This window comes from Plectropomus leopardus, chromosome 13 (assembly GCF_008729295.1).
Source record: "Plectropomus leopardus isolate mb chromosome 13, YSFRI_Pleo_2.0, whole genome shotgun sequence".
Lineage (NCBI taxonomy): Eukaryota > Metazoa > Chordata > Actinopteri > Perciformes > Serranidae > Plectropomus > Plectropomus leopardus.
Genome location: NC_056475.1, coordinates 22,941,970 through 22,969,968, shown reverse-complemented (window position 1 = coordinate 22,969,968; position 27,999 = coordinate 22,941,970). Strand labels below are relative to the sequence as shown.

Genomic DNA, 27,999 nt, shown 5'->3' with positions numbered 1-27,999 from the left:
TGTTTTTTTACGATAGAGATCTTTTTTTTTTAATACATGATACAATGTACTGCGCAAAATGGATATGCGCACATACTGGAAGCATAATGTTGCCGAGGACATGCAAGTTGTTGAGTATACAGCAGAGCAAAAAGCGATGTTTCCCAATGTCATTGTCTTCTTCGTCTTCTCGAAACATCATCTGTCACTCAGATTTGCATCATTCAGGCGCGCAGCTCTTTCTTGGAGTGTGGCTTATTTCCCAGCAGGGCATCAATCTCGGTAATGGTTTGAGGGGTCATTTGGGATAAAATCTGCGAAAAGATAGGAATCAGTTTAAAATGTGATCTGATGTTTTTAGTCAGTTTTGTCACTTTGCATTGTACGCGAAGTGGCGTATCTAATGGTTTAAACGACTATGATTCAGTATGTCAGGCAGAATTATTAATGTGGGAGTAAAAAGGAAAGTAGTTCTACCCGTAGGGCACCCAGGTTCTCAAGTAGCTGGTCTGTATTAGAAACACCCAGAAGTACTGAGCTGACTCCCTCACTGCGCAGACACCAGGCTGTGAAAAAGAGACAAAACCAGTGAGACTTATGCTCAATTAAAGCTGCAGTTGGTAACTTTCATGAAAAATAACTTTTGTCATGTTTGCTGAAACTGACACTATATTCACACAAACAAATCATATTCCTCTGCCTACTCTATTGCCTTTTAATGGCCTGACTGCAGGTGAATAAAAACAACCAATCAGAGTTGAGGAATCTCTACTACAGCTGTAAACCAGTCACTGTTAATGAACTGTCGGACTGTCATAAAGGTAGTCCGTAGAGGTGGAGGGACTTGTTTTTTTTTTTTTGTTTTCTTTTACATGTAGTATCTGTCTCATGCACTTCTTTCAGAAAATAGCAACATTTTCAGTAAATATTACAAAAGGCTATAATAAAAGTTACCAACTGTAGCTTTAAAAGTGTATAAAAAGTATATATACACTTATATATAAAAGTATATAAGTGATGACCAAAGAAAAGTGGTCAAAGTTTGTGTTTTTTAGTATTTTGCTGAAATTCAACAGTGTCAAATGGCAAACTTAAACATGCATCTACCAAAAATATTTGGGTAGTGATTCTGGCCTAATAACAACTGACCAACTATGGTCTGGTCTGCTATCCAGATCATTACATTTTATGGTAGACAGGCGAAGATACATACTGGACGAACCATGCTTTCTAAAAATGAATAAAAACTACTGATTAAACACGAAGATGAAAGTCATGTTATTAACTGATAAGGTTATTGATCAGCAGTAAGGTGGTTGTACACATAGTGAACATTTGCCTGATGCCCTAAATCTATTGCCTAACTATCTCTTTGCACAATCGATCAAAGCACTTTTATCTTATCTGTGAAATAACTGAACATTTTGAGTTAATAGTTTTTACCCTGAAAACATGAGAGATTAAAAGAAAAAGCAAATCTAAAATAGTTCAACTCTAACCTCCAGTGACACATCACTAAAATGGAGCCTCAGTGTACGTCCACACTGTCACATCATGTTATGTGCCTGGGTCGTACCTATGGCTAACTGTGCAGCAGTGCAGCCCAGTCTGTCTGCCAGTAGATGGAGCTCCTTGATTTTAGCGAGCTGCCTGCGGCCCTCTTCACTGTTCACTCGCTCCTTCAGCCACTGGTATCCCTTCACCGGAGCAAAATGGAGAAAAGCATTGACACCGCACTGATTTCACACTGCAATACCCCACTGATCAGGGACAGAATTACACTGAGGGTGATTTCCAGCAAGAGGAATCCCAGAGGAGGGCCAGTCAAATCAAACTGACCTTCATTGCCGCTCTGGAGCACTCTGGCACACCATCACTGTACTTCCCTGTGATTAATCCACAAGCAAGTGGGGACCAGGTCATTGCTCCAACACCTATAAGAATGAAATCAAGGTAGATATTTAAATTAAACAGAATACATTTTAAACTAAAAATAAAAAATAAATGGAGCTGCAAGACTGTGGATGTCTGACCAATCTTGTGGTAGAGCTCGGGAAGCTGCACCTCCACTTTATCCCTCTGAAAATAGTGATACTCTGCCTGCTCACACACAGGCGGGATCAGGTTGAACTGGCGTGCCACTGAGTATGCCTCCTGATGCCAAACAGACAAACAAAATGTCATGGTTATCAATCAGCATTTGTGCCATAATGCAACAATATTAAAGGTATTAAAGAGTCAGCTCTCACCATGATTTCCATAGCGCTCCAGCGTGAGGTTCCCCAGTACATGGCCATACCCTGATTTATTACAAATGTCATGGCCCGTACAATCTCTGCAAGTCACAGAAGAAAACATCATGTTTAGGTTGCTACCTTTTAGGTAGGTAACGGGTAGAAGAAGCAAACAAGAGTAATCATCTTAAACATATGTAACTGACCTTCCATTGGACTGTTGACATCGTTTCTGTTGGCAAAAACGATATCCACATAATCTAGCTGGAGTCTTGATAAGGATCCTCTTAAACCTGTCACAATCAGACACAGAATCAGAAATACTTTATTGATCCTCAGGGGGAATTGTGATTTGTTACAGTTGCTCTGATGCCAGAATAGAGAATTATAGCAAGTAGAAAATAGAAATGTAAAAATAGAAATACAGTAATATTAACCAATTAGTACAATATGTAAATAAATGTAAATAAAACATGTAAATAAAAGTATATATAATATACTGAGTATTTAAGTGTGTAAAAATATAAATGTAAAGAAATACAGTATTAGACAATTAGCACCAATATGTGAATATATTAATTACAGTATGGATAATCTGCTGAGTGTGTAAAATATTTTAAAAAGTGTCTATAATATAAAACTGTGCCTTATGCTACAATACAATTCATAAAACTAGTATGTAGTATGTACAAAATATAAAAAATATAAATGTGTGTACAAAGCAACAATGAACAGCAGAGATATACATACTTAAGAATAGACAATAGTCTGTGATTAGACATCATTATAATAAAAAACACCAAGAGTCATCAGCTGAATCAACGGCCCTGTGAGGCTGCACCAAGGTACGTGGTGCTTTGAGCCAAATGCTAACATTAGCATGCTAACATGCTCACTATCAAAATGTTGACATTTAGCAGGTTCAATGCCCACCATGTTTACAATAATCATTTATAATGTGTTAACATTACATAATCATTGGCACCACAACTGGTGGATTAACCCTTCAAATTAAAGCTGTATATTTGTCTTTTAGGGAAAAGGACAACCAGCCCCTCTGAAGAACAATGAACTTCATAACATGTATGGATGCAAAACACATAAAACAGGATTGTTGCAGAACTCAAAAGTGTTAACTGTAAAACTATAAGTCATCATTAAGCATCATTAAAACCAAGCTGGTGTGGTGCAACATAGGAATGCGAGGAGGGGAAAGCCTCCAAGCAATATTAAATCATTAAGATAGTGATAAGTAGTGATTAACTGCATTGTTCAACACAAAGGATAACAATTGATTTTTATACAGGGGAAAATGTTAAATGTGTGATGTTAAAATTTTACTCTACATAATTTTTTTCTTAATTTCTTTTGCGTCTACGTCTCCTGCGTGCCAACTTTCCAACCTTGAGTATGTTAGCTATTTACCATAGAGGTTGAAGTCACGGATGAGGTAAAATATGAAGTCTAAATATGAGCTCAGTCCTTGTTCGCTCATTACTCAATAGCCTCATGATAACGACGGTCAAACAGTCTTTTCAACGCCACCGTAAATGTTCACCCCAAGGCCACGCTGCTTACAAAACATACATAGAACATGTCCATATACAAGACTAAGCTCTCTTTAGGATTATCTGGAGGGAGGGGGAGCTGATTAGGTGATTTCTCACCTTGGCTAAAATCCTTCATTTCATCTCCTACTAGTAAACAGTCTACTAACACATCCTTGCAACCATCAACAATATACTTGTTTGTTGATGCTACAAAACATGGTAATTTATTTGATTTGAGGATATATTGATGTATTCGCTGTGACATGGAGTGGCTTCAGCGCTCAAAGATTAAAAGGTCATCACATGATCATGATTCATCACAGCTAAGCATCTGTTCAGGGATAGTGCACCCTGAGGCACATTTTATATACAATAAAAGCAGCATACATTCAAATTAAACAGACCTTTGAACTATAATAACCTCTAAACATGTGTTCAGCAAATCATTAGAAATTTAGCAATAATCTATAACTCTGAATTTGCCAATTTCTTGATTTTTTTTTAAATTTAGAAACTCATGCTTCAGGAGCTGGTGCTAATCCTGAGCCTTAATGTATTTCATTATGATTCTTTAAAATTAATTCCAGGTGCTTTACTGTAAAATCATTCTTTACCTTCAATTATGTGCTTTCTGGAGAGTCCTCTCTCTGTCTCTGCTCTGTGGATAAATGAGATAAAAGAATCAATGAAAACGGGGATTTTGATTTTAAAGAATGAATATAGTCCATTATTGTTATACTTACTGGCCGCCCCAATAGATTTTTGTTGTGATGACAAAACTTGAACGCCTGGCAAGTACACAAGAGGGTTAGGATTACAGTTTTAATGGGGAAATTAATTGAAAGAATTTTAATCAGAAATATTCTATGTTCTATTTATTATTTTTATTATTATGTATCCTATGTAGGAGAGACCGGGGTTGGTTGGCACACAGCTATTTTCTGGACCTTTAAAGGTCACAGAAATAAAAAAAAAAAAGCAACATAAAAATGTTTTCTGTCTTCACCTGCACACATCTACTATGTTAAAAAAAAGTGTTCTGTGGACTAATCATATTAAAAAGTGTATCACATATAAATATTGGGAAAGTGTTACTTCTAGTTATTAGACAAAGGAATCAGCTACATTTTTGCATAACTGTATTTTAATAAGAGATTAAAACTAGTTTGATACATTAAAAACAACTTAATTAATTTATATTAATTAATTTATATTAAATATTAATTTATATTATTTATATTTTTTGATTATTATTATTTCAAATGCTTATTTTGAATGGCAAAACTAATAAGGCATTTCTATGTATGACTTGCTTAAAAATATTATTTGGTTACAGAAATGGGCAGATATTCTATTAAATGTCTATGTTTTCTCTTCTTGACTCTATGTTGGTATGGATTGAATGTGTGAATAGTTTCTGGTTGCTTTATTTTTTTTGTAACTAAAGTGTTTTTAACATTGTGCCAATCAACATCGTGATGGGACTGGTTGGCACAAATCTAATCTCAAATGTGTATACAATAAAACATTTATTTATAGATACCTTAACCTTTCTTTTGTTGGTGGTTATAATATTTTTACATAAATCATGCCAGAGAAATATGGCAGAGTGAAAAGTGTGCCAGCCAACTCCAGTCTCCCCTATAACAATCGTAGCTGTCTTTGTGTATGTCTGCAATTATTAGCACATTAAAAAATATATGTGGGCCAGTACTGTATTTCTTTAAATATCTATAAATCTGATATAAAAAGCAGTATTGACAGAATTCTTATTCTTAATTCAAAGTTTGACTTTTACTTATCCATTCATTTTTTCTCCAGATTGAAAATATCTAAAACATTTCCCACAGCTGGGCAAGTCGGCCACCAGTATTTATTTTCACATGGTAGCATTTTAATCCTTTTATAGTCTTTCTGAGGCTAAAGCTCGTCATTTGTCTGAAAAGTATGAATTTCCCTTGAGATAAGTTAATGGTGCGCCTGATCCAACAGTAACAAAAACATGTGGACAAGCAGTGCACTTCAGAAAAGCAAGGGGATTATAAGGGATTATTAAACTTTCAAGAATTCATAATGTCATAGAGAGCTTTTCACATGCATGAGTCAGATTGGAAAAATGAGTAATGTCACCTCCATCCTTTCTTCTTGATAATGTTCCCTAGAGTGATTTCCGCTCTGTGGAGAAACACATCATTTACTGTGACAGGTTGATGCTAACTTCAGATCACTGCACAACAATACTGAGTCATGCGGAGAAATCTGCAGACATATGTCAGACATATCATATGTTAAAGAAATCTGAACACACGATTGCATTGTTCATTTGCCTCAAAAGAGAAAAAAAACATACTTAAAGTAGAAAACAGAAGAAAAAGTTTTAGTCAATTCTTGGAGGAGGAAGTGAAGCCTGACCTTCCAGAGGCGTACACCTCTGCCGTGTCAAACAGGTTCACTCCGTTTTCATAAGCTATGGTCATCAGGTTCTCCGCCATCTGGAGGAACACAAAAATTGAGACTGAGAGAGGGAGTCGGTGGCCAAATCCCAATTACACAGAGGTCGCCTGTGAAGGGCACGATGCAGGGCGGAGAATACAGCAGAGATAATATCTAATATCTTTCTCACCAAGCTACTTTAGTTTCTAGGCATGAGGTCTGTGGGATTTTCTGTAATTGAAAACACTGAGATTCGCCCTCAGTGTTTTTCCACAAAAGCAATATGAGCGAAGGTTCTCTGCAATCGACTCCTCGTACAAACAGAGAGACGACAGAGCTCTCACCTCATCAGAGATCTGCGATCCAAATGTCACCCAGGTGCCTGAACAAGAAGAGAGAGACAGACGTTTGTTTCGTTTCAAGGGTTGGAAGTGGGATGAATATTTTCCTCCCTTCAAAGCAACTTACCCAACCCGAGGCAGGAAACACGAAGGCCTGACTTCCCCAGGTTCCTGTGGAAAAAGACAGGAAAAAAGGTCTGTGAAATGATTTTTTTTTTTTTTAAAAAAAAGGTGGCGTGATGTGTGGGTATTTAGAACACATTTGCACAAATATCTTACAGTTCTTTGATATTGTGGGTGACAGCAAGTGCAGTTCTCAGGTACTTTTAGTCTTTTTACTTCATGACATTACTACATCTGTATAGTAGTCTTAAAATATTCAGAGTATTTTAACTTATGTAAAGGATTACTTTGTTTGGGTTTGTCCTGCACGTGGACGAATTCTGAGATAATGGACAAAAGAAATATTAATCAAAACTAAACTGAAACTAACCAGGAAGACACAAGGGAGACAGGGAAGAACTCAGGGACGTCATTAACATGGTGAAGAACATGTAGAAAAACACAGCGAGGAACACAGAAGTTGGATATCCATTACAGATTTAGGCAAAATTTGAGCGATATTTTCAAAATGTCGATAAAACACAACAGCAAGATGACTGCATTTCCACTGAGTGATGTTATGTGACTTCTCCTCTTGCGATAACGTTCCAAGAAGCATGGCGATGGATGTTCAAAACATTAGCAGGTTTATTTCTTTTGCAGCCACCGCACTAGACGTTATTACTTCCAATCGAAGGCGACATAGGCATGTTATACTAGTGATAGTGGAAAGACAAGCCCCATGTCATGTATAAGGGATTTCTGGGAGGTGATAGTCCATGTTTTCACAGAGGAATTGTGGATTTAACACTCTTGGATGATCCGCTCAACTATTGAAAAGTTATGTGAAGCAATAACACCTCTTACAGCGCCTGCTGCATCATGCCCGAAAGAGCCAATTCCTTCCGACAAGAGCATAGCCAAAGCGACGTGACCTATAAAAGTCAAAAAAGTGTTTCTATTGCAGTTTTGCAAGATATGTTTTTTTTGAATCACCTGAAATACCACCTCATGCAAGCATGAAAACTTTTTTGAACTACACAGGAGTTTTTTCTCAATTTACCTGTTTCCATTAGGTGTATTTTAGGGTTGATTGAAACTCGCCTAGTGATGACTACAGATGAACAGACAAAGGGAAAGACAAAGGTATGGGAACTAATCAATAGAGCAAGACACAGCTGGAGAAGGTGGACACGGGCAAAAGGAGGGAAACACAGGTATAGGCTAACAACAAGGGTGTGGTAGGAAACACTATGGTGGAGCAAACAAAACTAAAACAGAACAGGTGTGCAGTGAAGACTGGGCTGAGGGAACGACAAACAAGACTGATAAAAGACAGATGTGACATATAAAAAGCAGAGAAAACACAAAGACATGAAGTAAAACCAGACTTGACACATGGAGTGATTCTACAAAATAAAACAGGAAATGGAACATGTACAATATGAAACAAGGAAAATCAACACAAAATCCCAAAACAAAGTCCACAAGATAACAGACAAAACACAAGATCATGACAATTTTGTGTCTTTGCTTTGGTCACTTTGTGTCTCTTTGTAGACATTTTTTTGACTCTTTCTTATAGGTTTCCCCCTTTTTTAGTTATTTTGTTTATCTTTGTATTCATTTTGTGTATTTTTTTGTCATTATGTATATCTTTCTTGTAATTTTTTGGTCTTTTTGTATTTGTTTTGTGTCTATTTGTGGTAATTTTGTGTCTCTTTGAGGTCATTTGGTGTTTTTGTTTTGATCATTTTGTGTCTCTTTGTAGATATTTTTGTCAGTTTTGCCCCTTTTTCTAGTTAGTTAGTGTTTCTTTGTGGTCAATTTGTGTCATTTTACGTATCTTTAGTCATTTTTTGCCTCTTTGTTATTATTTTGCCCTTTCTGTAGTCATTTTTTTGTCTCTTTCTGGCCAGTACTCGTTATAGTAATTTAAGGGACATTTTGCAGGTGAAGGCCAGCGGGCCTCCTGGGCCTGTGCCTGGGGCCCATACACACAAAACAAAAAAATACTGATCTTACACAATCTTACCATAAAAATACAATGAGGGAAAAATAAAACCAATTATGATAAAGTAAATGGGGTGTAACATAATACAGGTGTACATTCAACTTAAGTATAAAACATAAAAAACACTAGATGTTAACATAACTTCATTCCACAGTGTTCCTGGATGTGAATACTTCCCTCACCACTGCTGCTGAGTGAAAAGTCTTTCTCGCCTGTGGTTAAATTACTGCCTGTGTCTAATTATTTCTGAACAATTGACCTTTTATCCTTCGTATGTGAACACTTTGGTGCATTACACTGGGTCAGTGAAACAGCTGGAGGGAACGGCGCTCAGATACAGTCCAGGCTGAAGCCTCTCCGGTCCGTAACGTAAGTGGCCCAAAATGTTCCATAAGCTTAAGAGGAGTCCATTACCCAACATGCCACATCTGATTATCCAGACAGCTGAATTTTGAAGGGCGAGCAGCGAGAAGCAGAAAAGCTGCATTTCTGACCACAGGAGCATGTACAGCTGAAAATGATGTGGGCTTCATGCTTGCTCTCCTCCTCCACGCGTGCTCTCCCCCATTCTAATTAGCCGGGGAGCCAGCTGGAAAGGCAGCAGAACTGCAGTGCAACTCGCTGCTCGCCGTCTTTTCATCTCCAGCGCCTCTCCCCTCTCTGCCTGTCTGCCTGCCCGCATCCGCCACAAATAGCCAAATGCAGAAAGACAGACTGTCAGAGCATTTAGACTCAGTCGAACGAGTCCTGCTTTTATTTTCTCTGGTCTATTTTTAATGCCTGACCTCAAGCTATTTTTAGATTCTTGCATATGTAAGCATTTGTGTCCCACTGTGTGAATGTTTTCTGTGGAGGGGGGGGTCTGTTCATGTGTGCACTGCGTGTGGGTGTGAAACGCATATTGTTTGTGTCATTCCTTTAAACTCTGTCAAAATAGCACACAGGTGGAAGGTCGAGATGTTACATAGAGGGAAAAACTGTTAGTGGGGTTTGACGTTGATGATTCCTTGTATGGTAATCTGGCTCTTGTCTGTCAGCCAATGACAGCTCTGCCTGTTCTCACACACTGACAGTCACTTTGAACACTGGGAGTAAATATAAATGACGCACATGGGAGATAACACACTTCAGAGACTTTTTCCCAAATCAAATATTATAATTTTTTTTCATTTGTTTTTACTCCTTTACTGGTAGTTTTTGTGACAGACATCAAATTTTGCCTTTTTGCCTCGACTTCAGTCAGGGGGAGTTCAAGGGAGTTGTTGTTTTGTCTAACAACATTTGACAAGGTTGGACCAGTAACAGCACCCCAAAAATATTCCCCGCTAGTTAAAACAGCTTCCCTACAGCTTCCAAACAAAAAGAGAGGCTTGAAATACATAAAAAAAAAAAATCACCTGCAAGATAAACTATTTGCATCACTATCTGCATACTGAGAGGGTATAAATTACATTTTGTGTCTAAAATTGCATCCACATTGTAAAAGACTAATGCTGTATTTGCGACTATATATTTTTAATCATTATATTAAGCAGACTGGGTGTTTTGTGGGTTTGTTTTCATTATATCACTTACACTTCAAATTTTCTTTTAGAAAAAATGTTTTTACATTGTTTGCACATTGTATGAAAAGCCTATTATTTAGCACAAGGCTAATTTTGCACTGGCAGTTAATCACAGCATCACATTCAAGGGGCTCTATAAGATATTCAGAGCGTGTCTATAATTCATAGCTAGGATTGTCTGCAAACAGCTCTCAACATGGAGGTGGCTGAGCCGACAGCAAGCAGCTAACGGTACTAATAGAGCAAAAAGTGAGCTGGCAGCTAGCTGCTAATGGTGCTCATAGAGCTAACAGTGCTAACAACAGTAACAGTCCTGACAGAGCAAATGATATCAAAGGACCAGACACTGACATTAAGGAACTAGTGGCGATGAAACTGACTGATGCATTGCGTTACGTTGTCATGTTTTGGCCAAAACGTTGCGCATGAACACACCACAAAGCCTACAACCAATGGCCAACCAGCATGTACTTTCTCCACCTGGGGGAGAGGAAATAACTCTTTATACAGCTGTCGTCTGTAACTGTGTTCAAAAAGAAAACCAGAATACTTTTTTGATGCTAGTTAGCCAGTAAGCACATTAGCATTTGTTGAAAGAACAAAGGATATTTACTTTATTTAACCATCAGGAAACGTTACTGCTCAAAAGAGCTCAATGGCTAAAGAGAAACAATATTACCTTTTATAACAAGTTTGTTTCGGCATCACTCCCTCTTGACCTTAGCGCTTTGTTCACTTTCCTCACTTGGTATCCTCTGCTTGTTTCCTCTGCTACTGCTGATTGTTGTATAATTCCAGGGCAGCGGCCTTGATGAGCCCAATAAAGTGTCATTGGACACACCTGAGCACGGTGTGCCCCATGCACATAAGAGCAGCAGCAGCCAGTCTTTGGCCTGCAGACCTCCTCACCACATCTTTGCAGCATCCTCTACAACACATTTTCACTCATCCACTCCTGACAACACCGACTCTACAGATCTCTCCTTTCTTTTTGTGCAATTTGTTTGAATTTTTGTTGAGTAGTTTGTTATTTTAGTTAATAAGTTTTTTTCTGGTTAATTTTACCTGTGTTCCTCCCTCTTTTTTGTACAATCTAAGAGCCGGGTTGTGACAATGCGCTGAGATAACCAGCCAGTCAGAGTGATTTCATTCACCCACTGGCTCTGCTGTCTCCAACACTGATTCAGTATGCTAAATAGGCAAAAACAAAGCCCATGAATGCCACACTGCAGCAACTACGGTGACAGACACTCACCAATGGCCCAACATTGGTGTGTCAGGGCCTTAACTGGGGAAAACCTTGAGTTCACTACAATTAGGAGTGCCATAGGAGTACAGTGAATAGCAGTGGTAATTACACACGGGACTTACATGCACTAACACACACACACACACACACACACACTTAGCTGCACCATCGACCACAACAATGAGGTTTCATTCTCTACCCAGGACTATAGGATTATATCTTTACATAGTGAATAGATGTTTGCTGCTATATTAAAGCTCTAAATATCATAAAAAGCTCCTTTAATAAAGCCTGTATCCAACTGTGTTTACTACCTTAGTTGCACGAGAGTACCATGATGAAAACAGAATGCTATGTGTTATATTACACATTATATGTGTGACAAATAAAAAAATGCAACAACTAAACATGAGTCAGCACTGAGGGGATTTGTCAAGCATCCGGTAGCATTCACAAGTGTTACACAAACGCATGCCTTTCCTGGTTGAATGTACTCATATTCAGTATGTTTTTTTAAAAAAAAAACAAGTGCATGAAGCTGACAGGCTCTCTGTATGAGCACATCATTAAAGGAGCAAAAGGGAAACTAGTGTGTATTAGTGGGTGTATTTCATGATTGCCGTGCCACATAAAACACATTTTTTTTGTTTCTGGGCAATGGAGGATGTCATTGTTTCTCTGTGTGACAACTGGCCACCCCCTCCCCGCTCTCAACTCCACCGCTCTCTGCAGTGCTGCAGTCTGCTAAATTACTATCAGTGAGTCTGGAGAGACACATGCTCTCTCTTTCCTCTCACTAGCTCCCTCATGACAGGCTCTCCCACTCTCACACATGTGCATGTGCGCAGACACTCGGCCTATATTTCATATGACATGGATTTGGCGGGCGTTACGTGGAAAACTGACGAGATCTATAATGTACTGGCATCAGAGGGGCCAGTCGATGCTTTCACGTGAATGTTCACGCTTGATGGGAATTACACTCCCAACACAGGCACAGATCTACATATAGTCACGCATGGATGCACTTCCGAGCGCGGCACACAGAAACACAGATGCTTCTCTGTAGCCTTTATAAGTAGGGCTTCCTGTGTTTACTTGTCTATTTTTTTCCCCCTCGCCATAAATCATGAACCCTAAACAAGGTGATTATAGGGACTTGGTTGTTCCATACATTATTAATAGAGGAGAAAAAGGAGACACACAGGTGCTCCGTCATGGTGTAGTCAGCATTTTAACCTGTGCTGACATTTACAGTTAAGTTTTCACCTGAGACTGGAGGAAGACACTATATACAGATGGTTGGGTGCAAATGATGGAGTTTTTTTTTCCTGCAGTTGTCATAAAATGCCACACACATGCTGAGCAGGCTTTTCTCCAGAGGGAAGCACACCTAGATATTAATAACACTCGCGTCAGTGTGTGTGTGTGTGTGTGTGTGTGTGCTTATACACACATTTTCTGTGGGAAGATGCCGGATGGTCTGTTCTCTTTTAATAATGCTGTATGCACCGTTTCAGGGTTTTAAAGGTTCACTTCACCTAAATTACAGAGAACACAGTTTCTCACCCATGCAGAGCTTTCTGCTGCCGCCTGAATGCAGTGAAGGCTAATTAATTTTTATTCGTGGTGCTCACAGCACTTTTTTAAAAATCATCACCAAAATCTTTTTTTTCTATGATCAGTGTCCTTGGACCTATGGATAATCCTCAAACCTGTTTTCAAAGGGAATATTTCTTCGATAGAAAGTAGTTTCACTGAAAGGTGAGGTCAGGGACATTGTGTCAGTTGCTGCTGAACTGAAAAATAGATTTTTTTTCAAGTGCTTTGAGCACAACAAACTCCCACTCTGATGTAGAGGCATCAATTTCAGGGACAGATAAGAAAAATAAAACAAGAACTACCTATACTGCTAGATACCACTGTAAGTAAGAAAATGTAATGTAATGTAATTAACTCTTTAACTCTGAGGCACAAGAACCCTTTCTAATTCTGACGCTGCTCTAATTCTTGCTCTGTCCATTATTAATGAATTAGGCTAAACAATGGACTTTCTCATGTAATGTGATGTTTTAATTCAGTTATATTAAAACAGTTAGGAAAGTAGGTCTGTCCTAATTATAAAAAAAGACATGCTGTGAGCGAGGCAAATGTAAAAGAAAAAAAAAGCACAAAAGACTCTCTCCCTCACACAGACACACACACACACACAGATACACACACACACACACACACAGACACACACATCTGCTCTCCACTAATGCTGCGTATCGAGGGATAACTCTTTTTTAGTGGTCGTGACTCTCCTATTAACTAAAATTGCACGTAATGAAGTGGCACAGCTAAGAGATTACAACAGCTGATGTGAAAACTGTGAACCTTTTATACTTGTGTCAATTGTGTGTCTTTTTATTCAACGTCTGGGGCTGCTGGACATAAGGATACATGTAGCACTCCTTTCATCATTTTGAAGGGGAACTGGGATTTAAAATGCGAGTGAAAAAATACAAAAACGTCTAGTCTAGATAACTTTGAGACGTCTCAACATGTTCAAAAGGAGTTTATTAATACCATCCAGCGTTTGAAAAGGTCACTGCACTGTGCTGCTACCTGCCAACCTGCTTTATGTCTGTTGCGAGATGAGGCCAAATAATGGACTGATGTGTCAGTTTCCTGCTCCGCTGCCTCATAAATACAGACTCTGACAGCGCGATGAATTTAAAATGATTAAATGCAGTCACTAAGATGTTTCAACCTGTCCCTCTTTTTACCAAGTTTCTCGTGTTTTTCTGTGATTTAAAACATTTCAACTACTTTGCCACAATGACTCAAGTACAATGAATCCAAAATGCAGCTGCCAGCATTTTACCAGAAAACAAGAACACATCCCACCTATCCACCTGTCATATCTGTCGAGGAATCATCAACATCCACCTTGTTACTGGCTGCCTGTTAGTTTTAGAGTTGATTTTGAAATGGTCACTTTTAAAGCCCGAAACATTTTGGCACAAAAGCTATATTTCAACCTCCTGTACACATTTTAACCTCCTGTATGCTATCACGAGCCCTAGGGTCCTCAAATGCTGCTCTCTGTGTGGTTCCTAATTCTACACTGTGGGTCTTCAACAGGGGCCGCCAACGTGATTGTTTGATACTTTCATTTAAGTTTTAAGGCTTTTTTTTCTTCAAACATTTAAATATGTCTGAAAATATACATTGACATGAATTTAATATATTAGCAAAGATCAACTGACTTGTTCATAAAAAAAGCCACATAATTTACAATACACAACAGGATAGGCTGACTGTTTTTCATTAATATTTGTTCAATGATGTCAGTTAATTAATTAAAAATCAGCTATCCATAATGGCGAGGTTAGTCACGTACTATTGAAACATACTGAGCAATGAGCTGTATTACTATTTCAAGTGTATAGACTTTCTCGTAAGATACATTTTGTAACTTTTCGATGTCTGACATACCATTCACCTCCAAAGCCACTGGACAAGTTGAAGCTAACGCACATGGCCATGTTACAACTTAGCAGCTATAGTTAAGTATGAATGAGAATAGACCCAAAAGTATTCAAAGAATTATTTCAAATACAACTCAATTTAAAAAAATGCAGCAAGAGGTCCCTTGCTGCTACAACGTTGAAAACCAAAGGTGACAGAGCATTCGCCATCTGGATTTTGGAACAACCTTCCAGAGATTAGGATGGCTACATCTATCATTTAAGACTTTTCTTGAAACACACTTTTATAGTCCAGCCATTCTCCTTCTATCTTACCTTCCTAAACCATAAATTTTATTGTTTAGTTTTAATTCTGTTTTATTACTGTTTTATGTCTTATTGCTTTTTTTGGTCTATTGATGGCAATATGGTTCTTCTTGCGTTTATGATTAACACTTAATGATTCTGTTGTTTGTGTGTTTTTATCCTCTAAAGCATTTTATGAAATGTATTATTATTATTATTATTATTATTATTACAAAGACATGAACTTTGTGAAAATACTAAAATTACTTTCACAGTGTATGTCCCTGTTCCAGACAAATGAAGATCAGATAAAATTACGAAAGTACAAGTCCAAAAACGTGTTCATATCTGCAAAATGCAAAGATCTGAAACAAAGATCATACATTTAAATACGTTTTTGAGACTTTCCCAGGTCCTGTGAAGACAGTTTTTCATTAAGCTGTGTTTCTGCTCTGACGTAATGATGACTTTGTGTCTGTCGGAAGACAGTATCAGACTTTGACTTTAACTAGACAGTCTTTTCAGAGTACGTGACGTACATTTTTCCGGCCTCGCCTGCCCCTGCGGATTGCAGCTTCCATTCACAGGAAAATATTGACAAATGTAAGCCTCATCAAACAACCCTGACCCAGCAGTCACTTAACATTTTGGAAAAGATTAAGTTATCTGCTTTGTGTACACGTTTTAAAATCCCTTCTAAACTTGCAGCTGTACAAACGATAGTCTAAAATATTGTACAATTCCATGATTTATAATTATAGCATTCAGCCGCCTGTTAATACATAGTAGTAGGTGGCAGATGAAATAAGCAGCCAGATTTTTGCAGTTTAGCAGCCAGAAACATCTTGGATATGGATATGTCTTGGTTAGGAGCCAGACTGAAATGAAGTGAAGAGACAGTGTGACTTGTTGCAAGACCTCAAAGTGATGTCACTAATCTGCTTAGCCAACCGGAAACTCCAAAACCCAGCGAGAGGAGAGTTGAAGGTCACGGTTGTTGCAGCATGCGGCCTTGTTCTCCTGCCTGCTACAAACCATTTGTTTTTGTTGATTATAAATCATGATTACAATATGAGGCCAAAGCACTCAATTATCACTTTATTATTATTCATCACGACTCCACTCTGTGAAGTCCATATTTTATCACTGTTTGGTATTTATTATGATGTCCATAGGGTTTTTATGACCGTGTGAATGGTCTGCTTGCTAAATTTTTTTCCGTAGCTTTTAAGAGTTTTTACGTATGAGGCGACTCAAAGGCTACATTAAATAGTCTGGGATCAAATGAACAAACTGAAAGCTGTAAAGTCATTGTGCCCTCAGCGTGCATAAAAGAGCGAAACTGAGTGAGTGATAAGTCTGGGGCTGGATCACCGTCTCACAGCACTAAAGGACCACAATATATCTGTACAACTTGACAGGGCTGTTCATCAGTACGACTCAATCATTACTTCATCAGCTGCTGAGAGTTCAGGCTTTCAAAACTCACTGTTCAAGTGTACTCTGTGCCTCTCTGCATGGCTGAATGTCAGAACACTTCAAATCCTGATACAAATGCTAATACGGGGAAGCTATGTTCTCCAGCGAAACACAGAGCAGGTATAAGATATTATTAACTGTATGGTATTCTGCTTTATTGTATTTTAACTTTTACTGGACATTTCTACTGGTTTAACTATATAATTCACACATTTCTACTGTGAAAACATGACTTTGCTTGAAGTCATCTACAGCATATCAGAGTTCAAGAAGATATCAGGGGCAGCGAGCAGTGGTGCCTCCATTCGGGGCCAGGGGGGCCACAGCCACACTAATAAAATCACTTATCTAGTCCTAACATCCTAAATGTTTAGTAACAGAGGTAATCTATTAGCTTTGAAATAGTAGTTTGAGAAAATCAAGTTAACTTAAGGTCCACTGACACACTGCGTCTGAAGAAACTGTAAGTGGACCTTGAGAAAAAAGAAAAAAAAAACGTGAAGACAATAAGTAGCGGTGTCCATATTTGTCAAATTTCACTCAAACGTAATTTTATTACTATTTGAACTTGCGTTTGTTAGCTTAGCACGCTTGCAAGAATGATGGCTTTGCTCGTAGTCTAAAGGGTCTTCTATGGCAAAACTAGTGACTGGAGAATTACTAGTCTATCTAGGGTAATGGAAGTGTTATGAACAGAGTTGATGAGAAGGTTGACTCCATTGTCACATACGTCCCTTTAATTTGAAGCTACCACCAGAAGCCAATTAGCTTAGCACAAAAAAATGGAAACACAGGGAGACAGCTATCCCAGCTCTGTATGAAAGTAATATCTGCCTACCAGCACCTTAAAAGCATACTGAGGTGTATATCTGACACATAGCTGTTTTACCAGGTTATTTGCCCCCCCCCTCCATCAAGTCTTTTTTATAGTCGGCTTCTAAGCTAAACTAACCTGCTGCTGCCCATAGCTTCATATTATATATTTAGCATCCAGACATGAAGTGGTATCGATTTTCACATCTCACTCTCACAAGAAAGCCAAAATGTGTATTTTCCAAAATGTCAAACTATTCCTTTGACAAATGATAAGCTAAAAAAAGTTTAGTTTTACTCTCTGCAAACCTCAGGATGAAGGATTTAGAAACAGCAGATTGTCCCTGAACTCCTCATTAAAGTTGTTTTAGATCCTACAACCAACATTTTTTGAACAATCTTTAACTCTTTAACAATGTTTATTTTGAATGTTTTAATATGGCTTCCCTACTTCCATGCTCCTCCTACCGTGCACCAAGATAGCTGCACCCAGCCGCCTGCAGGCATTACATTGCAAAAATCCATGAGAAATGTCCAACAGTGGCAGATAAATCTATCCTGGAAATGTACCTGACCTGCTTACCAGGTTGCTTTTGGTAAAAAGAGAGGGCTTGGTTACCATAGAAACGGCCAATTTGCTGAGTGACAGAACTTTGCCGGAGAGACTTCGAGACTCACCTCACCTCCACAGGTCCCCGGAAAAAAAAAAAAAAAAAAAGACTCTCACTGCTGTTTTTCTGCTCAGTAACTGTGGGCTTTTCTAGGTTTGAGGAATTTGTTTTAAAGGGACAGTTCTCCCATAATCATTTTTTTTCTTACCTGTAGTGCTATTTATAAATTTGGATTGTTTTGGTGTGAGTTACTGAGTGTTTGAGATATCAGCCATAGAGATAGAGTCTACCTTGTCTACCTTGTCTCCAATATAGCCTATTATAGTTGCATGGCATTTGCCTTGTGGTGCTTAAAGTGCCAAAAATCAAAAATCGTGATCTCCAAGTTATGACATACTTATATTTCACAGATGCTGTTGTAAGCAATATGCAGGAACTTTTGTCTCTTTACTCAACTACACCTACCAACCATATCACCATGCAGAAGGAAGTGTGCATCTACTCGAAACGAAATGAAACGAAAAGCTTGTGCTCATGACAGATGTAAACATTAATTGCGTCCTCCTCCCCTGAGCTGTAATGTTAGCTAGTTCAGTGGTGAGCAAGCAGAGAAAATGAACGAGCAGTAGATGCACACTTCATTCTGCGTGGTGATACAGTTGGCGGGTGTAGTTTGGTTTAAAGGAAATATAGTTCCTACATGCAACTGCTCACAACAAGTCTGTGGATTATCTTGTGCAGTTGGGTTATGATTTGTGGAAAAAGACACTGATGTTGAGTTTTTCAAATGTATATTTTGGGTGCTTTGAGCACCACGAGTACCATCTAATTCCATTATATTGGAGAGAAGGCAGACATCTCTATGGCCGATATCTCCAACACTCAGCAACACACACCAAAACAATCTAGCTTTATAAAATAGGACTACAGCTAAGAAGAAAAATATGTATTTTTGATTTGGGGGTGAACTGTACCTTTAAAATGAAATTGAAAATCAGAGGTTTTGAAATGAGTTGATGTAAACACTCCTATTTTACAGAAATGTAACTTCCGATTTTCTTATTGAAAAAGTTTTGTGGTAATTACACAGTGACACTTGATCAATCCAATTATTCAAATACACTAATGTAGGTTAAAAATTGAAAAAAAAATGTAATATTATTCGTAGACACTTCTACTTTGTAGACATAGGTAGCAATATATATAGTTATGAAGTATCCCTGAACAAAACAATTTATCTGTTTTTTACATTGCACAATTGTCACTTTTTCATCACCTTTTTTCTTATCTAATAACTAACTACACACACCCATGCATGCTGCAGTGCACTGCAACAGTGTTCACTGTAGTATTTCAAAGACAATTAGTCATAAATTGAGTATCATAGATCAAAGAAAGGAGCTAAAGAAGAGAGATTCAAATAGAGAGAGTTGGGGCAGAGGGTGACAGCAGGGGCTTGTGGGAGTGATAACTGGCAGCAGGTGCCATCGTCTGTGACCTGCCGGCAAGTGATGAATACTCAGGTTAATGAGATAGCAGGGGGGGATCAGAAAACATGCAGTCAAACAAGGCAAATAGTAGCAAAGATACGTGCCATCTGTATATCATATGTACTAACAACTGTTCACTTCTGCTCTATTGTGCTGCTCATTTGGCCTCAATCAACGTCACGTCAAGAAAACCTCTGACATTTACTCTGCAGGTCTACACAGACTCCTTCCTCCAGCATGCCGACATGTTTTATGCAGATCCCTGTTCCCTCCTGACCTCAGTGTGATTGTGACAACAGTGTAAAATGGAGAATGTGCGACCACTGTGCTGCCACAAACACACTCTGCAGGTCAGGTGGTGGTGGGGCTTTGAGAGGACTCGCTCGCAAGAAGGGACAGATAAGCTAGTGCTGACTGATGAGGAAATAAGACACACAAAAACTAAAGGCAATGCCTGGGGTGTTGCCACTGGCAACTGGAGCTGGCCATATGCTGTATAGACCTATTGTGCTGCTGCACTCCCTATTAGTGACACTTTTCCAGAGACGACAGCAGAAACCAGAATCAGAGGACTGCATGCAATTCTCAAGGTAAAACAGTAGTGAAAGATATCCAGGTTTCATCTCATACCTCGTTCCCTTTTTAGACATCCTATTAAATGAAAACTAGATTGACTGAAGAGAATGGCAGCAATTCAATCAGCCTGATTACCAGGAAAACAGGTCATTAAAACCCTCCTCCTAGTTATTGAATTTTCCAGCCTAAATGAAGGAAACAGAAGGTATGAGCTTATAGATTCTGGTGCATGCTGAGTATTTTTATATGCATATTTCTATACATCATTGTCCACTCCTCTGAGAGCCCCTGAGGCTGCATGAACAGCTGTCCTTGTCAAGCTGAAGCTCTAATCCATCAAGGTGAACTGAATCAGAGAAAAACTCCTTTCTTTGGTCTGTTTTCCCCCTTTACATCATGACTCAGAAGCTGATGTGTGCATCTATGCTTTTCCATGCATGAGACACACCACTATTTTATGAAAATGAAATGCTTTTAAAGCCCCCAAGAAAAGCCGGGGGGCTGTTATTGGAGGCTTTTTATTAATCTGCGGTGAAGAGCAAGAGGCCAGGGCGAAATCTGCATAAAACACCCAAGCCTATGGCATTCTCCTATATGCATACTGTCTGTTGTGCTGCGATAACATTATGGCTGTTTGGTATGGATTATATAAGCATTTTTGCATCCATCAGCACAAGCGTTTTGAAGAGTAAATGTCAGTTTTTATAATGTCAGTAAAAATCACAGCGCTCACTCTTTTTATCCTCACTAATGGATATGTAGGCAGCTGGTATAATACGTTACAGGGTGCGTGTTGGTGACAATTTGTGCTAACCTTTAATTCACCTCATCTCATCTCAACAAAGAGACTGATTGGTGGAACTTTGTGATGAGAGGAGGGCCACCTGCCACCTCCTCGTCCCTGACGGAGGATTTGCGCTGATGCTCATTATGATAATCTACCTGTGAGATAATCTTGGAGGTCAAAAGGCCGTCATAATCAAAGTGAAATGAATCCCTCTGATGTGGATTAACCCTCCACCCCTGCGGCTCCTGATACTCACCTGTACTTCATACTGGTGTGGCGCCCGATGGCCTCCTTCATGTGGGCATGGCCCTGTGGAGTCTGCCGGGACCCGGGACCCTCCCTGGTCTTGACCGAGCCTTGGGACATGTAGTTGCCATTACTCCCTTGTCCGCTACCTCCTCCACTGCCACCTCCACCTCCTCCTCCTCCGCTACCACCACCACCTCCACCGCCTCCTCCTCCACCGCCTCCCCCTACTCCTCCACTGCTTCCCCCAGGAGGTGGAGCAGTGCGAAGGCCACAAAGTCGGTCCTCACTGCGACTCTTGAGGTTGTGCTCAGTGCAGGCGAAAGACACCTGCATCCTGACCCTGGTTTCCGGGGGCTCTTATTTTGATAGAGCGACAGTAACAGTAATGTCTGCAAACTGATGGTTGATACTGTTTTGTGCTGTTGTGGCTGCAGTGATGCTCGTACAAAAAGGGGGCCTCAGACAGGGCAGGTCAGAGATTTTGGCTGAGAGCTGGAGGGAGCAGGCAGGAGTCCAGCCTCTAACATGACACACACAGAGTTACCGTCTGCTCCGTCTCCTGTCTGGTGGTGATGCAAACCTGGCAAAAGGGCTCTCTGAGTTTTCACACTCGCAAGATGCATCAGGGCTGCCCTCCAAAAATCATCAGGAAGCTTGTAAGCTCACAGCAGTCCTCAGACGGATTTGGGGATGTGGCAGTTGATGGGAAGCCCCAAAAACCTCAGAGCAACAGAAGCCTCCCTGGAGAGAGTCAACAGCACCTCGGCCTTCTCCCACATACATGCACGGGGATCGTATGGCTTACGTCGGGGTGGTGGTGGAGCACTTGATAGCTGGCTGTCTTCTCTTCAGCTGAGGTTAGTTGTCTTGAGCCGAGGAGCTCCGGAGTGTGCCGCAGCAATGACACAATCACAGCTACAGGCATCCTCGCACCTCGCGTCGAAATAAGGCATGGTCTTTTTTTTGTCGCAAAGGTGGCTCAGCAAAAATTAAATACTGATTGCGAATTTACATAGTCCGAGCAGGGTAAAAAAAATAAAAAATTATAAGATGCGAATTCATACAGTCAAACCCCACCGATGCATCATCGCCCAGCAGCCTCACGCAGCATCAAATTGATGCAAGAGAAAAAGAGAGAGAGAGAGGAAACAGAAATTCAAGAGCAAACACCAGAGCCGTTTTTTTTTTAAATATTACCTTCAGTGTGTGAAGTCGCTCACATACCGGCAGCAGCTGTGCAGGTCTCCCGTTATTCGACAGAATCTCACGGTGCACGCATTTGGGGAAAAAACACCGGCACACTGGCCCCAAAATCAGGCATTTCAAACGCGCGGTGCCGCCTTTTGGCTCTCCCTCAGCATCTTTTTTTCAGTTAAGGGTCCGACTTTTTTTTCTTTTCCGTATTTCCCAGAGGCTCCAAAAATGTTCACGACACACAAGCAATGTGGGGGATTTCAAGATGCGCTCTCTCTCTCTCTCTCTCTCTCTCACTCTCTCTCGCTCTCTCTCACTCTCTCTCGCTCTCTCTCACTCTCTCTCGCTCTCTCTCTCTCTCTCTCTCGGGTGTGATCTCTACATTTTTCATCACACTGGTGCACACACATTTCATCACATCGTCACATTATGTTAGCGGAGCTTATACACACTGTTTTGAAATGAAAAAATAATCCTCACTTACAATTTTTTTAAAATTCATTTTTGCAACCAAAACTCTGGAATCACATAAATGTTATACGGATTTATCACTTCAATTTTAATTTTGTCTTTGATCGACATTAAATTTCCAAAGCATCCTTTTCACACATGCCTCTCTCTCTGCCACACCCATGTTTCTAACTTCAAACAAGTCTTTTTTTCCCCAATTGATCTGCTCTGTATCTGTAGGGCCATTCACAAGAAATCAGGACCACAAGGCACAGGCAGCAGGACCCAAAGTGTCAGAGGCCCCCCAGGCTCTAACCTTCAAAATGTCACTCAGATTAACACATAGTGACCCAGAAGAGACACAAAAAGACCACACAAAGATGCAAAGGAACTGCTAAGGGACAAAATAGATATGCAAATGGGCAAAACAAGCAAAAACACACACAATACAACCACAGATAGAGACAAATGACTACAAAGTGACCAAAATGACTAAAAAAACCCAAATTGAAATAAAAGTGACTCAAAACAGCCTAAAGGAAAAATAAAATGACCTCAAAGAGACACAAACAACAGAAAGTCACAAAACAACCACAGGGAGACTCAAATGATAAAAAAAAATACACAAATCAACAAAAAAAGAGACAAAAAATGATGTCAAAGAGACACAAAACACTCACAAGGAGACACAAAATGACTTCAAGGTGACAAAAAAAATAATCAAAAAGACACAAATCAACCAAAAAAAGACACAAAATAATGTCAAAGACACACAAAACAATCACAAGGAGACACAAATGACCAAAAATACACTAAAATTAGTTGAAAGAGACACAAATAACCACAAGGTGACACAAATGCCTACAAAGCGAAAAAAAAAAAAGATTTTAAAAAAGACCTAAAATGATGTCAAAAAGACACAAAACACCTATAAGGAGAGACAAATGACCAAAAAAAAGACACCAAATTACCTGACAGAGACACAAAACATCCATAAGGCAACACAAAGTGACTACAAAGTGACAAAAAAATACCAAAAAGACCTAAAATAACCTCAAAGAGACACAAAGCTTCCACACAGTGAGTGTGGTGGTTGTGGGGCCTTTTTCATATCTGTACCCAGTGCACCGTTGTCTCATGATCCGCCCATGCACAACACTGTCCCATCATCATCCCATAACAAAAGCAGATACATGGCTTCCAAGTCACCTCGCATCACATCATCACATGGCATCGCGTGGCATATCATATCATATTGCATCACATCACATCATGTTAAAATAAACCGGATGTGTCATTTGTGGCCAGGCAATGATAATAGTTCCTTCCAGGCTGTGTTTACAGTCTAAACTCTGCTGCCACATATCCTCAGAGGAGACTGTCAATCCGCAAAGTTTCAGTCAGTTCTGCTTGGTGTTTGCTCTCTCTGCTTCTCACAGCGGGACAATCTGCACAAAAATAACCTCACTGCTTGTGCAAATAAAAATGCAGACGCACACACATACAAACATTCATCATTCCTGTCAATTTGTTCTCAGGAGTCGTGTCTAATGAAATCTTGCTTCAGAGCAATCTGCACTCCCAGGTGTCCCAGTCCCAGCTGGTAATCAGCTCTTTTTTAAAGAGCTATTCAGTACATGTTGGGATGTGGAAGTTTCCAGCTGTACGGGCAGAAAGGAAACGTGAACGCCACCCACTGAGACGTTTTGAAAGAGGAGATGATTTAATGATCTCCTGTCCTGTTAAAGCGAGCGGATATGTGGATGTTGCAGCCATGAGATTTCTAAGAATCACTTTAATTCTGTGCTCCAGAGCTCTAACAAGATAGAGACAAGTAATCACTTTGACTCAATCTTCGTCTGCGCATAGGCTTAACCTTCACCTTCACTCCAAATAATGTCCATCATCATCATCCCCCTCATCATCACTTTTATGTTTGACACACTCATCCTGCTCCCAACACTTAAGAGCTTCACTCTACTTATACAGCATCATCTGCTCTATACTCTGCATCGACAGACAACAAAAACATGCGTATGTCTTTCAATACATCTATTCGTTTTGCTGCAAATAACAAGGCAAAGGAAATCTTTCTTTTGTAGTCCCATTATATAACAGCTTGTGTAAGGATAATGTCCTTGAAAATGTGGCTATTTTATACAACTCTGCCAGACATATTGCTAAAGCTCTTGTTTCCTCTAACTGTGATCCCCTATAAACTACCAAGTCTCCTTCCTTGATCAAAATGCTCAAGATTATTTAAATAAAAATGTTTCTGGTTGATAAAAATAGTGTCATGGTCTGAGCCTATATGCAACACTAAACAACAAAGTGCAGTAAATTTCCATCCACTGATTTTAGGTGTTGATGTTATCAAGGTTTAGTGTGTAGGATTTCATCACCTGCATATAAGAATCACTGTGTTTTTGTAACCTGTATCTACACAGGGAACAGTTCCTTGTCCATGCAGTCCACCATGATGCACTGCTATGTTTGTACAGTAGCCCAGAACGGACAAACCAAACTTGCTCTCTATAGGACCATTCATGTTTTCACATGCTGCCATAGTAAGCAGCCCCTCTGCAACAAGAGCATTGGAATAACGCCACGTTTTCAAAAGTGAAACTGCTTTATTCAGTATTTTTACTGCTTTTAATCACCTTGTCAATTTGTTTTTAGAGAGGAAGAGATCTCTGCGGATAATTTGGCTCCTGTTAAAGACGTCCTGAACATCTGTCTCTTAAGTAATCAGATCAGGTCAGCACATAGCAGCTGCAACATAAACTGTATATAAAGATGGACCACATGACAGCTCCCTGAAAAAGTGAAGCCAAAGTATCTTGATCGCCCCCTGGTGGATGGCTGCAGTATAAGTCATAAGCCCTGCCCCCCCATATAGGTAAATAGGACATGGGTCAAAGTAAAAACTGAAAGTATGCACCAAATAACATTTTTTCCCAAAGATGGGTTCTTTCAGTTCTGGTAGTTCTCATCACGCTGGTGTTTGTTCACATGTTCCTCTTCCAGATAGGTTTGGTTTAAATTTGTTATTTGATGCTAATAAAGGGGATTTGGCGACATAATTGACTGCTTTGCGTGCCAATTGGTGTCCTTGCAATCAGTGGCACTGCTTGTAATGGGTTGGATGGGTGTATGGGCGGGAACTCCAACACCGCACTGATAGCAACTGGGCAGACTCTGACTCCAAATGATGTCACCAGCACAGGATGACAGCAGACGTATCCAGGATATTTTGGCTTCATTATTGGATAGTGGGGGTAAGTGGAAATGTGTCGTTTATTTTTATATAGTCTATAACTGATTTGTAACTTGAAACTGCTTTAATCAGTATTTTCACCGGTTTAAGTCACCAGGTCTGTTTGTTTTGGAGAGGAGGAGACTCACCACTGGATGTCACTGAATTCCCCTAAACCATATGTACTGATTTAAAAACAAACAAACAAAAAAAACTGATTGATCACCTTTTTTAAGTATCAGAAAAGTAAATGTTATTTACCTAGTCTTATTTAGATAAGTCATTTCAAAACAAGTAATAACAACTGTTGAAAGTATCATTGTATAACATGTAGAACTGTTAGTTTTCGGATGCACAAATGTTGCCAAGTAGGAAATCTAGATGTAGTGAAGGAACTCCCACAGTGTCGTTTTTCTGGTGGCTGCAGTAACAGCTGGTTTTGACTTCCTCAGATTGAAACAGAAATAAAGAAATGTGTTTTAACTGTGCCTCCACACGAAATGTGCATGTAGTTTAGCAAAACTGAGGGTATTCATCCTCGCTGAAGCCATATCTTTGAAGTATTCCCTTAGACATCTTGTTTTTCTTGTGGTTTTGACGATTCAGCTTCGCATTAAGTTTGTCACAGAGAGGACAGTCAGAGGACAGTTATTAGATGCTTTTAGGGGGGATTGCTTTTACTTAAATCCATCAAAATTCTGAATCCATCTGACAAATTGTAATTTGTTTAATCATGTCTAACCTTTAAGCATTATTTTAGTGAAAGACAAGATTACGCTTTCAGCCCTCATAATCTGTTTGTCAGAATTTAAGTATCTGTCTCACTTCCCCAAATTTGCTCCGCACTCGGGAGATCAGCGGATGTGGGAAAATTGTTGTTTCAAGCAAAAAACGTCAAATTAGACCGAACGCCGAGATAGATTGCTAGCTGTGTTGATTACATGTAATGACTTTGAGTCACGAGGGAGCTCAAAATCTGATGCATCATTACACAAATGAAACGGAGGCATATCACATGCACAGACTGCTGCCATTACAGACATGAGGTGTGAGAGGATATTCACAAGAACCAGTGATGGAGGCAGAGCTGCCAGGGGTGAAAGAAACGTTCAACCATATTTTTCTCTGGTATGTAAGTCATTTACATAAGTTATGAAATGCATGCTGATAGAAAAAAATCTGCAGACAGATCTGCATGTAATGAGGCATGTTTTTCTGAGAATCACTTTTTCATGGAAATGATTTTCTTTAGACTGCAGATTTTGTTCCTTCTCTGGTTTTGAGTCATTGAGCCACAGGGCTGACTTGTCTTCACACCAGAGTGACGCTGCCACCTAGAGGCAACATTTCTGGGCTCTTAAATGGTTGTGTGAGTGTCTTTGGGATGTAGAGTATCAAATAAAACACCATATTTTGTCTAGAAAAAAATAGGTTTATATACTACTATTCTAAACAGACATTCAATTTTGATTGCGCACACACATCTGCAATGATTAAATATGCAACAATAGCCACAACATGCTGTTTATCTTCTACATTTATGCCTTTTATAGTTCCACTTTGCACTTTTTTCAGTGCAAAATGAACTCACAGCACCCTTTTCATCCTAAAATAGCTAAACAGAGCACTTTAAAGTGAGAAATACAAGCATGGTGACAACCAGCTGCCTGTCCCCTGCTGTCAAATCACACGTCATTAACCCTCAACTTCCGCACCAATGATGCTGACCCTGTCGAGCTGTCTTTCTGGAGTAAAATTAGACAATGGTTTAGTCCTATGTAAGTTACTATAATGTTGCATTACTGATCCTGAACAGACAGATGTTTCTGCAGTCCAGCCACATTTATTCAGCACCACTGTACTTTG

At 39.5% G+C, this 27,999-nt stretch overlaps 1 protein-coding gene across 1 annotated transcript; it reads right to left on the bottom strand.

Moving 5' to 3' along the window:
- Nucleotides 1–2: 2 nt before the first annotated feature.
- Nucleotides 3–22,681, bottom strand: LOC121952150 (voltage-gated potassium channel subunit beta-2). Its single transcript, XM_042498665.1, has 14 exons — nucleotides 21,241–22,681; nucleotides 6,665–6,708; nucleotides 6,541–6,578; nucleotides 6,176–6,255; nucleotides 5,894–5,938; nucleotides 4,507–4,551; nucleotides 4,378–4,421; nucleotides 2,420–2,506; nucleotides 2,229–2,314; nucleotides 2,013–2,133; nucleotides 1,819–1,913; nucleotides 1,556–1,676; nucleotides 457–545; nucleotides 3–293 (listed from the first exon to the last, which is right to left on the bottom strand). Exons 1-14 carry the CDS (start codon nucleotides 21,564–21,566, stop codon nucleotides 204–206), a joined length of 1,311 nt encoding a protein of 436 aa, XP_042354599.1. The 5' UTR covers nucleotides 21,567–22,681; the 3' UTR covers nucleotides 3–203.
- Nucleotides 22,682–27,999: the final 5,318 nt, after the last annotated feature.